Raw genomic sequence first — 11,202 nt, 5'->3', positions numbered from 1 at the left:
GATCTAATGTTTTGTGGCTGTCATTCATTCACCCTACCGGTGTGTATACTGTACTTCAGAATCACAGATTCTACATCTTTGAAGTATAGCCAAAATAAAGGAAATGTCATCTGAACAAGTGAGTAACATGTCTGCCACTTGTGTTCTGACCAACTGAGGAAAAAAAACAACATTACAATAACTTCCGCTACCAACGGTGATTGAATCTAACGATCGATTAGCTCATGCACATTAGTGCAAATTATTATTATTGTTATACTTTGTTCTCAAATTGTTTACGTTAACAACATCATCATTGCATGATTGTGTGTATTTAGTGTGTATTAGCGTTACCTGTAGATTTTAATTTCTGTACACTCTAATCTTTTGACAGACAATCTGTCATCAAAATGGTAAGTTGAATTATAGCTGCTGTGAGCAAAGTCTATGAATGATCTACCACTTGCAGCATCCTAATATAAGCCGGACTTCTTATTTTTCTATACAGACGTGATGTAATGATGCAACGATGAATGGCGCCATGCTCAAATTTTCCGCGGAAGGCTACCAGTACCACTCAAACTAAAACACGTTATTACAAGCTTACCGTTTTGGGTTAGGAGATGGTTTTGAACAATGGCTGGTTATGTACTTGCTCAAAAATTGATTTTGGATACTTTGTAATTAAAAAAAAGTTACAGACAGCAGTAAGACAGTAAGACAGTACTTGTGTGTCTACAGTTTTTCTGAAATAAATGTACTTTTTAATTTTTTTTTTTTTTTAATTATTTATTATCAGGTAAACCAGGTAACATTTTCCAATCCAAATTGTCCAATTTTCCAATTGTCCAATTCTGGTGGGCCTGTGCACTGTAACCTCAGTTTCTTGTTCTTAGCTGACATGAGTGGTACCCGGTGTGTCGTCTTCAGAGATGCTTTTCAGCGCCTTGGTTGTAACAAGAGGTTATTTTAGTTACTGTTGCCTTTCTATCAGCTCAAGCCAGTCTGGCCATAATAATGTCACTGGCTTATGATACTGAATATAAAATATATATTCAATATACAAGTGCAAAAATCTACATAGTGCACTGATCCACACTACAAAAAAAGATCAATTATTCTCAGTATCTCTATCTCATTGGTTCCTCAACAGACAACCACCCAGACAAACACTTAACACACTATTAACGCAGTATCACACATTTTGGGCTTTGGCAAGGTAAGTGTGAAGTGATCAATCTTTTTCCACACAGCGTAACTACAATATACTACATCTTCACACCTCCATAACTCCTTATGTTCATTTCACCAACCCTCTGTCTATTTGTGTATGTGGGTTGTTTATTATTCCCGATATAAGCAGATGACCAGAATCTTTTTGAACATGAGAACACACAATCTCTGATTACATTCAGCTTGTTTTTCAGGTCAGTGCAGTACCATTAGAATGAGTCAACCCATAGAAATTGCCTTTAGCCAAAGCAGAAGATTCACAAACACACACACAATGCTTTCACACACAAACATAAAGAGTATAACTTACTTTAAACATTACTTTTTCATACTTTATACACATTAAGACTGCACAGTTCACAATACAGTATCCATTCATCAGTCTGTCTCCATTAATGCTCCACAGTTGTTCATCAGGACAGACATCCAGTGTGGACTCAACCAGTGTTATTTTACTAGAATTTATATTAGTGCTTTTAAATCGATTAATCATGATTAATCCCACCCAAAATATACGTGTGTGTGTACTAGTGATGCCACAATTCTCAATATAATGAAAAGTTCAGTACGGCACTCATGGTTCAATACGCGCTTGCTAATTAACCCCTTCATTTAATTAATTATTAATTATTACTATTTCTCTGTTTATTTTAATTTTATTTCTCTCTGTTTATTTCGTCTGTCTTTGAGTGTGCCTGTGAGTCTACACGCGGATATGATCAAATATCCAATCGTATGCACTACGGTTAGGGGGTGTTTAGCCACACTTGAAATGTATATTCTCACAGAACACTATAGTTATTTACAATCATGAAAGCATTATTTGTATGCATTTTAAAGCCTTGCTGGTTAAACATTTCATTTGCGTGATTATGCACTGTTTTACATGCTGTCAAACACAAGTGATTACTGGACTAAGTATAATATAGTCTTACTGAGCTAATACTGTCAAATACACACAAGGTTAACATAGTCAAACACAGTCGGTTATCTTTAAAGTGAAAGTAAAATTGCATGTCTCTGTATATGAGATGAGAGCAGGTCTTAAATTGACAGCAGCATAGCCTAGTGAACACTTGTGCCTAAATTTGACAGTTCACATCTAAAATGACGTTAATAAAACAACAAAACACAAAGAGAAAATCACTTACTGCTCTTGAATAATAATAAAAAACTTTAATACGGTAGCTTTTAAAGGAACTGTATCTAAGAAATGTATTTCAATAAATCATAAAATGGCCCTGATATGTCACTAGACATTAAGAAAACATGCTAATTTCAAATACTTATATCATTGACAACAGTAGTCCGGCCAGGATATTGTCATTTAAAAGTTGTTGTTGCAGCCCTCAACTGATGTTGATGTTGACATGTTTTGTTTTGGCCTGAAGCTCCACCCTCCACTGATATACCAATCATGAAGTTGAAATGCATCATGCAATACCAGTCATGAAGTCAGTAGTGTTTCAGCTCTAGTTACCACAGCTGCAGTTACAAACGTTCCTGCTGGTTCCTGCAGCCTATTATGCAATGTAATTTACTAAGATTTGCGCTCTTCAATTTATTGGTATTATCAACATGGCCCAATGGTAAGTTTCTATATACTTTTTTCATTATGTTCACAACTAATGACTGTAATAATGTATATAGAATGTAATAATGACTTAAATGTGCTTAAAATAATACATTGTTATCTAACTGCGTGATTTGACACAGTCATCTCTGATAGCCGATCACTGGGCTGCGTTTCCCAAAAGCATCGTTAGCCAATTATGGTCGCAAGTTCCGTCGCTATCAACATAACAGTTAAACCAGTCTGTGTTTCCTGAAACCATAGTTCCAACAAACATTTGCAAACAGCATCACAAACTTGCTTGGCTGCAAGGACAGCTCTCGACATGTGGTTAGAAGCATAGTTTCTTGTTTGCATGACGTAGACTTAATAAATCCTTATCTTGAGCAAGCTGACACTTACTACAATCTATATATTTTATTTCAAAATACATAGAAATGTCATTATTAAGTTTTTCAAGAGATTTAAAGCACCTTTTTTGAAGAGTGCGTATGTGCGAACGTGCTTTAATTTGTAAGAACGAGCCTATTTGAATCTGGAAATAAAGCAAAATAACTGAGAAAAAATAAGAATAAATCCTCAAGTGCCATGTCCATAATTTATAGCAAAAATTATCTAGCATGAATTCAATCTTAAAATAATTAATTAAAAGCAGTTATTACATCATTCACCAATGTGGTTGAACGACAATACAGTTTAGGGAAACAGACGTGACTACCTAGTTGATTTCTTCAACAATGCATCGTACTCAGTGTTGGGTAAGTTACTCTAAAAAGTTATTAATTACTAGTTACTAATTACATTTTCAATAGAGTAATTAGATTACTGTACAAATTACTCTCTACAAAAAAGTATTTAAAGCTGCAGTCCGTAACTTTTTGCACTCTAGTGGTTAATAAACAGAACTGTATGTATCTTGCGGAAGAACATTAGAGCCGGAACTACTTCTCTCCGTTTATGTCTATGGCGGATCACGCAGGGACTGTGCTCCTCCGCAGCGGTACCTACCAGACTGGCCTGAAATAGTCCCAATATAAATACTTATTATAAGTGTACCATAATGATTCAGGGTAAGACAAAAACACAGTTTGGAAAATTGATTAATGTTGTACATTCCCATTATATAATTTTTGTAAATCTTGAACACAAAAAAAGTTACGGTCAGCAGCTTTAATTACTTATTACTAATTACATTTTAATTACTTTCTAAATCCTAAATCAACCTTGAGTTAAGCAATTCAAGGTTAGACATGAAACGGCTCTTTTAATTCATTCAAATACATAATATAAAACTACATAAATTAAATGACCAAAGTATTACAAATGTGAGAAGGATACATAAAAACATGCACTTTAAAGTTAGACTTTAAATGTTGAATGATAAGTCCACTATTGAATTATGTATACTTATATTTAGTATTTAGTTCAATTACATCAGAAGTAACTGTAATTAAATTACAGAAAAAATAAGAGTAATCCCTTACTTTACTTTTTCAAGGGAAAAGTAATTAAATTACAGTAACTAATTATTTAGTAACTAATTACACCCAACACTGATCGTACTATGGTAGTTAAGCAGTGAGTTATGTCATGTTACGGGGAACGCACAAAGTTTGTCACGGGAAGTATTTTTTTCTTAAATTGAATAACCTCTTTTTGCTACCTTAACTATATATTCCCATATGGCTAGATGTAATATCTTTTCCCCTTGCTGTCCGTGACCCTATCAGGACAGACTTGTGACTCAATTTTGGGTTGCAACCCAATAGTTGAGAAGCACTGAATTAATGTATAAACACACAGCACACAAACACAATGGTATATACACTACTGTTTTTCATTTCGCTGCTGATTCGAGCAGAGCAGAGTTTCAACATAAGAACAGTGATTCATGCTGGGAGAACAAATCTATAAGCAACACTAACATGGAAACCCAGAGAGAGAGAGCGAGAGAGAGAGAGAGAGAAGGGAACGAGAAAACAATACAACAGGCTGATAGGATGAAATGAACAGAGACAACAGGGAATAGCAGTATGTGTGTGCCTTTGTGTTTTACACTTACAGGGTTGAGCAGGACAGTCAGAAACAGCTCTCCTCCTCGTATACTTTTGTCCAGTTCTTTAGGGCCTCCCGGATACTCTTTATAGAAGATGGTGTGTGTGAATAAGCCGCATGTCTGACGGGGCAGCACCTATTCACACACAAACACACACAAGGAGTTTTAGACTACAAAGATTTGCAGTCAACACAGTTCAAACCATGCTTTGTATTTGAAAATGAATATTCTCATGTTAAATTTATAAACCTCTCTGTCGTTTATCATGTAATACCGCCAGTTTCAGTTTTACACATAACTTTTTATTAGGTCTACATGTCAGTCTATCTGTATTCAGGGGTTGCGTGGAGACGACTTCATATATATATTCATCCATTCATTACCTGTCTGAATCAGTCAAAGGAACCAGAATCATTTCTCAGTGGGAAAAAGCTGAATGTTTCAATAAAACATGTGCCAAAAAGGCAAAGACAGACAAAAAGTGAAAGAGAATAAGAAATATACTGTGACTCAATGTGACAAAATTACTTCTCGACAACAACAGAAAAGCTCGACTGTCTCTTTTTCTCTTTCTTTTTCTCTAGAGTACTTCTCCAACTAGAGTAAAACATGTTATATGTTGGTATTTTGACAAAAGATTTGTCCTTTTTATGTAATAACAAAGAATGTGAACTGAGGCATTCAGGTTTCAATATAAGGATAGAAAAAGTATCAAAATTATGCAATAGTTCTGAATGTATACAATAGCTTTGAGTGAGAAATTCAGGTCGTCATTCAGATCAACTGAAATTTAGGCCATCATTCACTGTTGTATTTCCTGAAACCCTTTATTTGCCCTTCATTGTAATTGTGACACCAATACATTCCTCAAATGTTTCAATTAAGAAAGAAAATATCATGGTTTGGAACAACATGAGAGTGACTAATAATGACAATTTAAATTTTTTATCGAAATTGCTTTAATATCTCAGGATTTTGTTAAATATTTATTACAAGATTATTCCTAGAACAAATGATCTGAGCTATGCCAACCATCATCATTTTATAGATTGATACTATTATTGTATACACTTGATTCTATTTTATTCATTTTTTTAAAGTAATTTAAGGGAAATTTAACGTCTGAGTCATAGTTTATACTTAAAGTATAAACAAGAAAAACATTCTGTTAGTATTCACTACCATTAAGTATGGGGTAAGTAATGTTTTTTATAAGAGGTTAATACTTTTATTCAGCAATGACACATTCAATTGATGGCAAGGGACAGTTAAGCCATTTATAATGTTATGAAAGATCCCTATTTCATATAAATGCTGTACTTTTGCACATTCCATTCAACTAAGAATCTTTTAAAAAGGCAACATGGTTTCCAAAAAATATTAAGCACCAATTATTTTTTAACATTTTAACATAATAAGACATCTTTCTTGAGCAGCAAATCAGTATTGTAGAGTGATTTCTGAAGGATCATGTGACATCAGCAAAACATTTGACAATTTTAGGCCTATTTTTTTTTAATCGACCACAAACTTTTGAATATAATGTACTCTACAATATGTCTAACATACTTGGTCTTTGTGTGTGGCAGACAAACGGAAGCAGGTTAAGTGATGCTGGTACATTTACAAGGATCAACAGAGTCAATTTATCAACACTGTAACAGTGTGTAAATATCAGAGAGGCAGGCAGACTCCCCCAGCAAACTGCTAAAACAGCTAAATCTATTACATTAACACACCCACAAACACACTGGGCTCTAATGCACTGATAAGAGCTTTCATCACCCATATGCTTGTTTTCGGACTGCTTGATTGAGCTGGAACAGATCTTTGGGACTCTATCCAATCTTTCCATTTAACTTAAACTTAATTGCTTTTCTCGCTTTAACATCTCTCTGTGTGTTTTATTTCCTCGTATTGTGTGACATGCATGTTCAACTATGTGTCGTAGATGAAACTACACACACACACACACACACACACACAAACACACACACACACACACACACACACACACACACACACACACACACACACACACACACACACAAACACACACACACACACACACACACACACACACACACACACACACACACACACACACACACACACACACACACACACACACACACACACACACACACACACACACACACACACACACACACACACACACACACACACACACACACACACACACACACACACACACACACACACACACACACACACACACACACACACACACACACACACACACACACACACACACACTTGACGGGCGCAGGGCAATTGTATTGCACGCATGTGGCCTTGATTTAATATTTTAATCTACTCGATCTCCTAAAACTCAATTCCAGTGCAAACACACTAAACTGCCTGTCCCACGAGAATGCCTGGAGAATTTATGGGACTCTATTCATGAGCTCTGTCCTTCCTGTTCACTTTTCTGCCACCTACCTCCCATGCTCTTTCTTCTTATTGAATGTAACTTGCCCTGTCAGTATATTATTGTGGTGGTTCGTGAAAGGAGCAGTTAGTTCTATGGCGCGGTGTCGACTTGCTGTATTGCGGAGCCTGTAACAGTCTGACATGCTTCATAGCTCATGTTTAAGCTCCATGGATCCATACTCATCAGGATTCAGCACTCTGGATCTCTGATCTGAGACCTGTCATGCTCACACAGAGAAGGCCAGTAATTAGGCCGCAGGTGTCTGAACAACTGACCCAAAACCTGTTTCGGTGCTTCCTCTAAATAAAAAAAAGCTAGAGATTTGGGCTCACGAGCACCTGCTCTAAAATATCTGCCTTCAGCTAGATTCAAAACACTCAAAAAAAAGCAAGAGATGATGACAGCTAAATGGCAAGTAAAATGCAACAGATTTGAGTGACACATCTCTAATTCACTATAGAAAGAATAAAGAATAGAACATGTTGTAGTGAGCTGGTGTTCGAACAAAAGAGAGTACTCACATTTGTTAGTCTGAACTTCAAAAAATAAAGAACCAAATAAAGGTGCACTAAATCCCGCTGTTTCATAAGAGTAAAGAAAGCTATTGCACTGCCCTTTAAGGGCTCATTTTCTTAATCAATATTTTTCTGTTATTATTTTTTTATTAAAAGATCTAAACAGCTTAAAACAATCCAATTTAATAGAATTGCAAAAAAGTAATTTTTTCCCCTTTTTTTATTTTTTTATTACCCCATTAGCAAATTGCATTTTCTTATTTCAAGCATAAATCTAACCAAATTTAATAAAGTTTATGCTTTGACCACAAAAAACTATTTGTCATTTAGGTAAGAGAAATAAAATGAAATGAGATAAGATTGTCACAAGCACTTGCTAGTTAATCAGGATCCAATTGTAGCAGTTTTGAGTATTTATTTTAACAAAATTCTGGATACATAGAACAACCACAGGGGGACAGAACAACCACTTAAATGCATCAGACACACTGGGAAACTGAGCCAAATTAAGGGTCACACAGGCAAACATGAACCCCTGAAGATCTACTATTATCTATTATTATTATTTATACAAAATTTTACCTCTTGCTTTTATACTTTACTGTACCTCATTGCTTATTCCAAACCTGTATGACTTTCTTTCTTCCGTGGAACACAAATAGAAAAGCTCTCTACAGAAGAAAGGTGGGTAGAGTCTTGCACGGGTCCTGTTTGGTTAACCTGCATCTACCCTGCACCCACAGTACTTGACAGAACACACGACCCATTATCCGACAGCAATGCTAATTTATTTCTGTACCCGTCCAGTTTGACATAAAGACCATAACCCGAACTGCATCGCATTAGAACTGTCTCTCCTAAAAAGCTGTTTCATGCATACTGAGTTCCCTTTCAGTCGGTCACTTCGACGTACGTCGGAAGGACCGACGAATTGGGATCACTTCTGGGTGCCCCTATCAGCTTCGAGATATAGAAAACGGGCCAATGAACATATCGCATAGCTTTGCATATCGCACCCTGCCCCCCCCGCGGAATATAAAGCGGAAGAGATTGCCACGCACTGTTGTCATTCACTTCGGAGCGATCGGCGTTGATGAAGCATCTGACTGCCTGTCATTCAGCGAGAGAGAGAGAGAAAGCGTGTGCCGGGGGAAGTCGCTCTTGTGTTGGCCAGACACTACAAAACAGCGCGACCGTGATCTCACTGCTGTTTTAACAGCAAAAGAGAAACTGAGCAAATTGCACTACACACACACACACACACACACACACACACGACACACAGTTGGTTCAGTGGGCGTGTTCCTTTTGGTGAGCGCAGATACAGGCTGCACTACAAAACCTGCATTTCTGCCACGGTCGATCCCTGGGTGCTTCAGCACTAAAAGAGCAGATTTCCTCACAAAAAGAGCTACACGGGCAACATTGCGTCTTTTTCAAGATGGCATTCCACCCGTGCGTTTCTGGATGCAGTCGTTCCCTGTCGCCCGCTGACGGTCACAAAAGCTGTATCACGTGTCTGGGCTTAGAGCACGCTGAGGCGGCGTTTGTGGATAGCTCATGTTCTCACTGCAGGAACATGACTATCTTGGCGCTTAGGTCGAGACTCACCTACCTCCAGGAGGGTGGAGTCCCCCTACCCATAGCTCGATTTAAGTCTATTCATGCCCAGCAGAATAGGCCTACTTCGACCGATGGCCGGGTGACCTGAGGATTACGTTTAGGGCAAACCCGCCGAGCGATCCTTCGCAGGAACCTATTCCCTCACAAGCGCCGCAACCGGTGGTGCTTCCGGAGGATTCCGTCGGCCCATCTCATGGGCGTCCGATGGTGTCCTTTGGGGCAGATGTCAATCGCTGCATCGGAGGGGGAGTTTCAGTCCTCGGGGGATGAAGATTCAGCTGTACTGCCTCCCTCTGGGAGAGTGACAACGATCGAGTCGGACCCTGAATTGACGGCTATGCTTTCCCGGGCCGCCGAAAAGGTCGGGCTTGAGTGGAACCCTCCACCACGTCCCGAACCTTCTTCCCGAAGGTTGGATGATTGGTTTCTCGGGGCGAGCCGCGCTAGTTCTAATCTGTTCCACGACTGCCCCCAGCGCCAGTGGTACCCAAAACTTCACAAAAATAGCAGTTTCCAAAATCTCTGGGTGCCAAGAAGGTGCTCGAAGCTTCCATGCCTTGTCACCCTCAGGCGCCTCTCCAATCGCCAGCAGGGGGCGAGCGGGATGCAGCGAAAGCGAAAGCAGGTAGGTGTTGCCCCGCGCATGCAGACCCCGCCTCGGGCCACAACCACATCCGGGCCAGGTCCCTGCATGCCGCTGCGCTGCCCTGCTGCGGGTATGTCTGTGGTGCTATTGGTCCCGCTGGTTCGGTCGCTGGGAGCCTGGCTAGCGCGCCCCAGCCCGTCCCGCTGGCTCATCCGTACCATCAAACTCGGCTATGCGATTCAGTTCGCCCGGCATCCCCCAAAGTTCAGGGGCGTTCACTTCACCTCCGTGTTGAAGGAGGGCGCCCCGGTGCTTCAGGCGGAGATCGCAGTCCTACTTGCGAAGGATGCGATCGAGCTGGTCCCTCCAGCCGATATGAAGACTGGCTTTTAGAGCCCATACTTCATTGTACTCAAGAAAAGCGGCGGGTTATGGACCTGCGATTCTTGAACCGGTCCCTTCACAGGCTGCCGTTCAGAATGCTTTATAAATGCATTTTGATGTTTATAAATCCGAACCGCTGAAGACGCAGTGGCTGAGTTTTGTTTTCGAAGTGAATATTCCCCCTGATCAACGTCATGTTTGCGCAAAGAATTTCTCACCAGACTGCTTTATAAACTAGGGTCAGTATAAAGCAACGTGTTATAGTGATTGTGTTATTACAAACTGTGTACGCTGGTAAAGATACACTTTTTTTGTTACTAAAAAAATGTGTTTTAATCGTTATTACAATGCATAGATAACGCTATGCATCACCGACAAGCCTACATTTACCGATAAAAAGTTTTTATTGCCATTAGCTGTAACATCAATCTGTCGTGTACATGAGTAAACGTATACATGAGTAAACACATAGCATTAATATCTCACTATGCTAACCTTACCCTGCCAGTACAAACAAAGATAGATTAAAGTGACATTATGTTAACCAACCATTCAGAAACGTCCTTTTCGAGCCTTAATTGTCGAATTTTGTTCATCCGTCATCTTGTTCCGGGTCCGGTTCAAATTGGTACGGTTGCAGAGATGTGTCCTCAGAGACTCCCATGGATATTTTTCTCCAATATACCCTCAACTGTTGTCAAGGCAACCACGTGTGTTGTGTCAAAATGCCCCATAAAACAGAGGGGCGGGGTGAGCAAAGCTCATTATCATTTAAAGTTGCATGCACAGAAATGGCTT

The 11,202-nt window shown here is 39.1% G+C and overlaps 1 protein-coding gene across 1 annotated transcript in view; it reads right to left on the bottom strand.

The window, feature by feature from the left end:
• The window catches only part of ndst3 (N-deacetylase/N-sulfotransferase (heparan glucosaminyl) 3), a 105,113-nt gene that overhangs the window by 30,911 nt on the left and 63,000 nt on the right, over positions 1-11,202 (bottom strand). The window contains exon 6 of the mRNA XM_067441780.1: positions 4,848-4,976. Coding sequence (XP_067297881.1) covers positions 4,848-4,976 — 129 coding nt within the window. The remainder of the gene's footprint in view (positions 1-4,847; positions 4,977-11,202) is intronic.

The sequence above is a fragment of the Pseudorasbora parva genome, chromosome 4 (genome assembly GCF_024679245.1).
Source record: "Pseudorasbora parva isolate DD20220531a chromosome 4, ASM2467924v1, whole genome shotgun sequence".
NCBI lineage: Eukaryota > Metazoa > Chordata > Actinopteri > Cypriniformes > Gobionidae > Pseudorasbora > Pseudorasbora parva.
The sequence above is the reverse complement of the archived record's forward strand: the minus strand, read 5'-3'. Positions and strand labels throughout refer to the sequence as shown.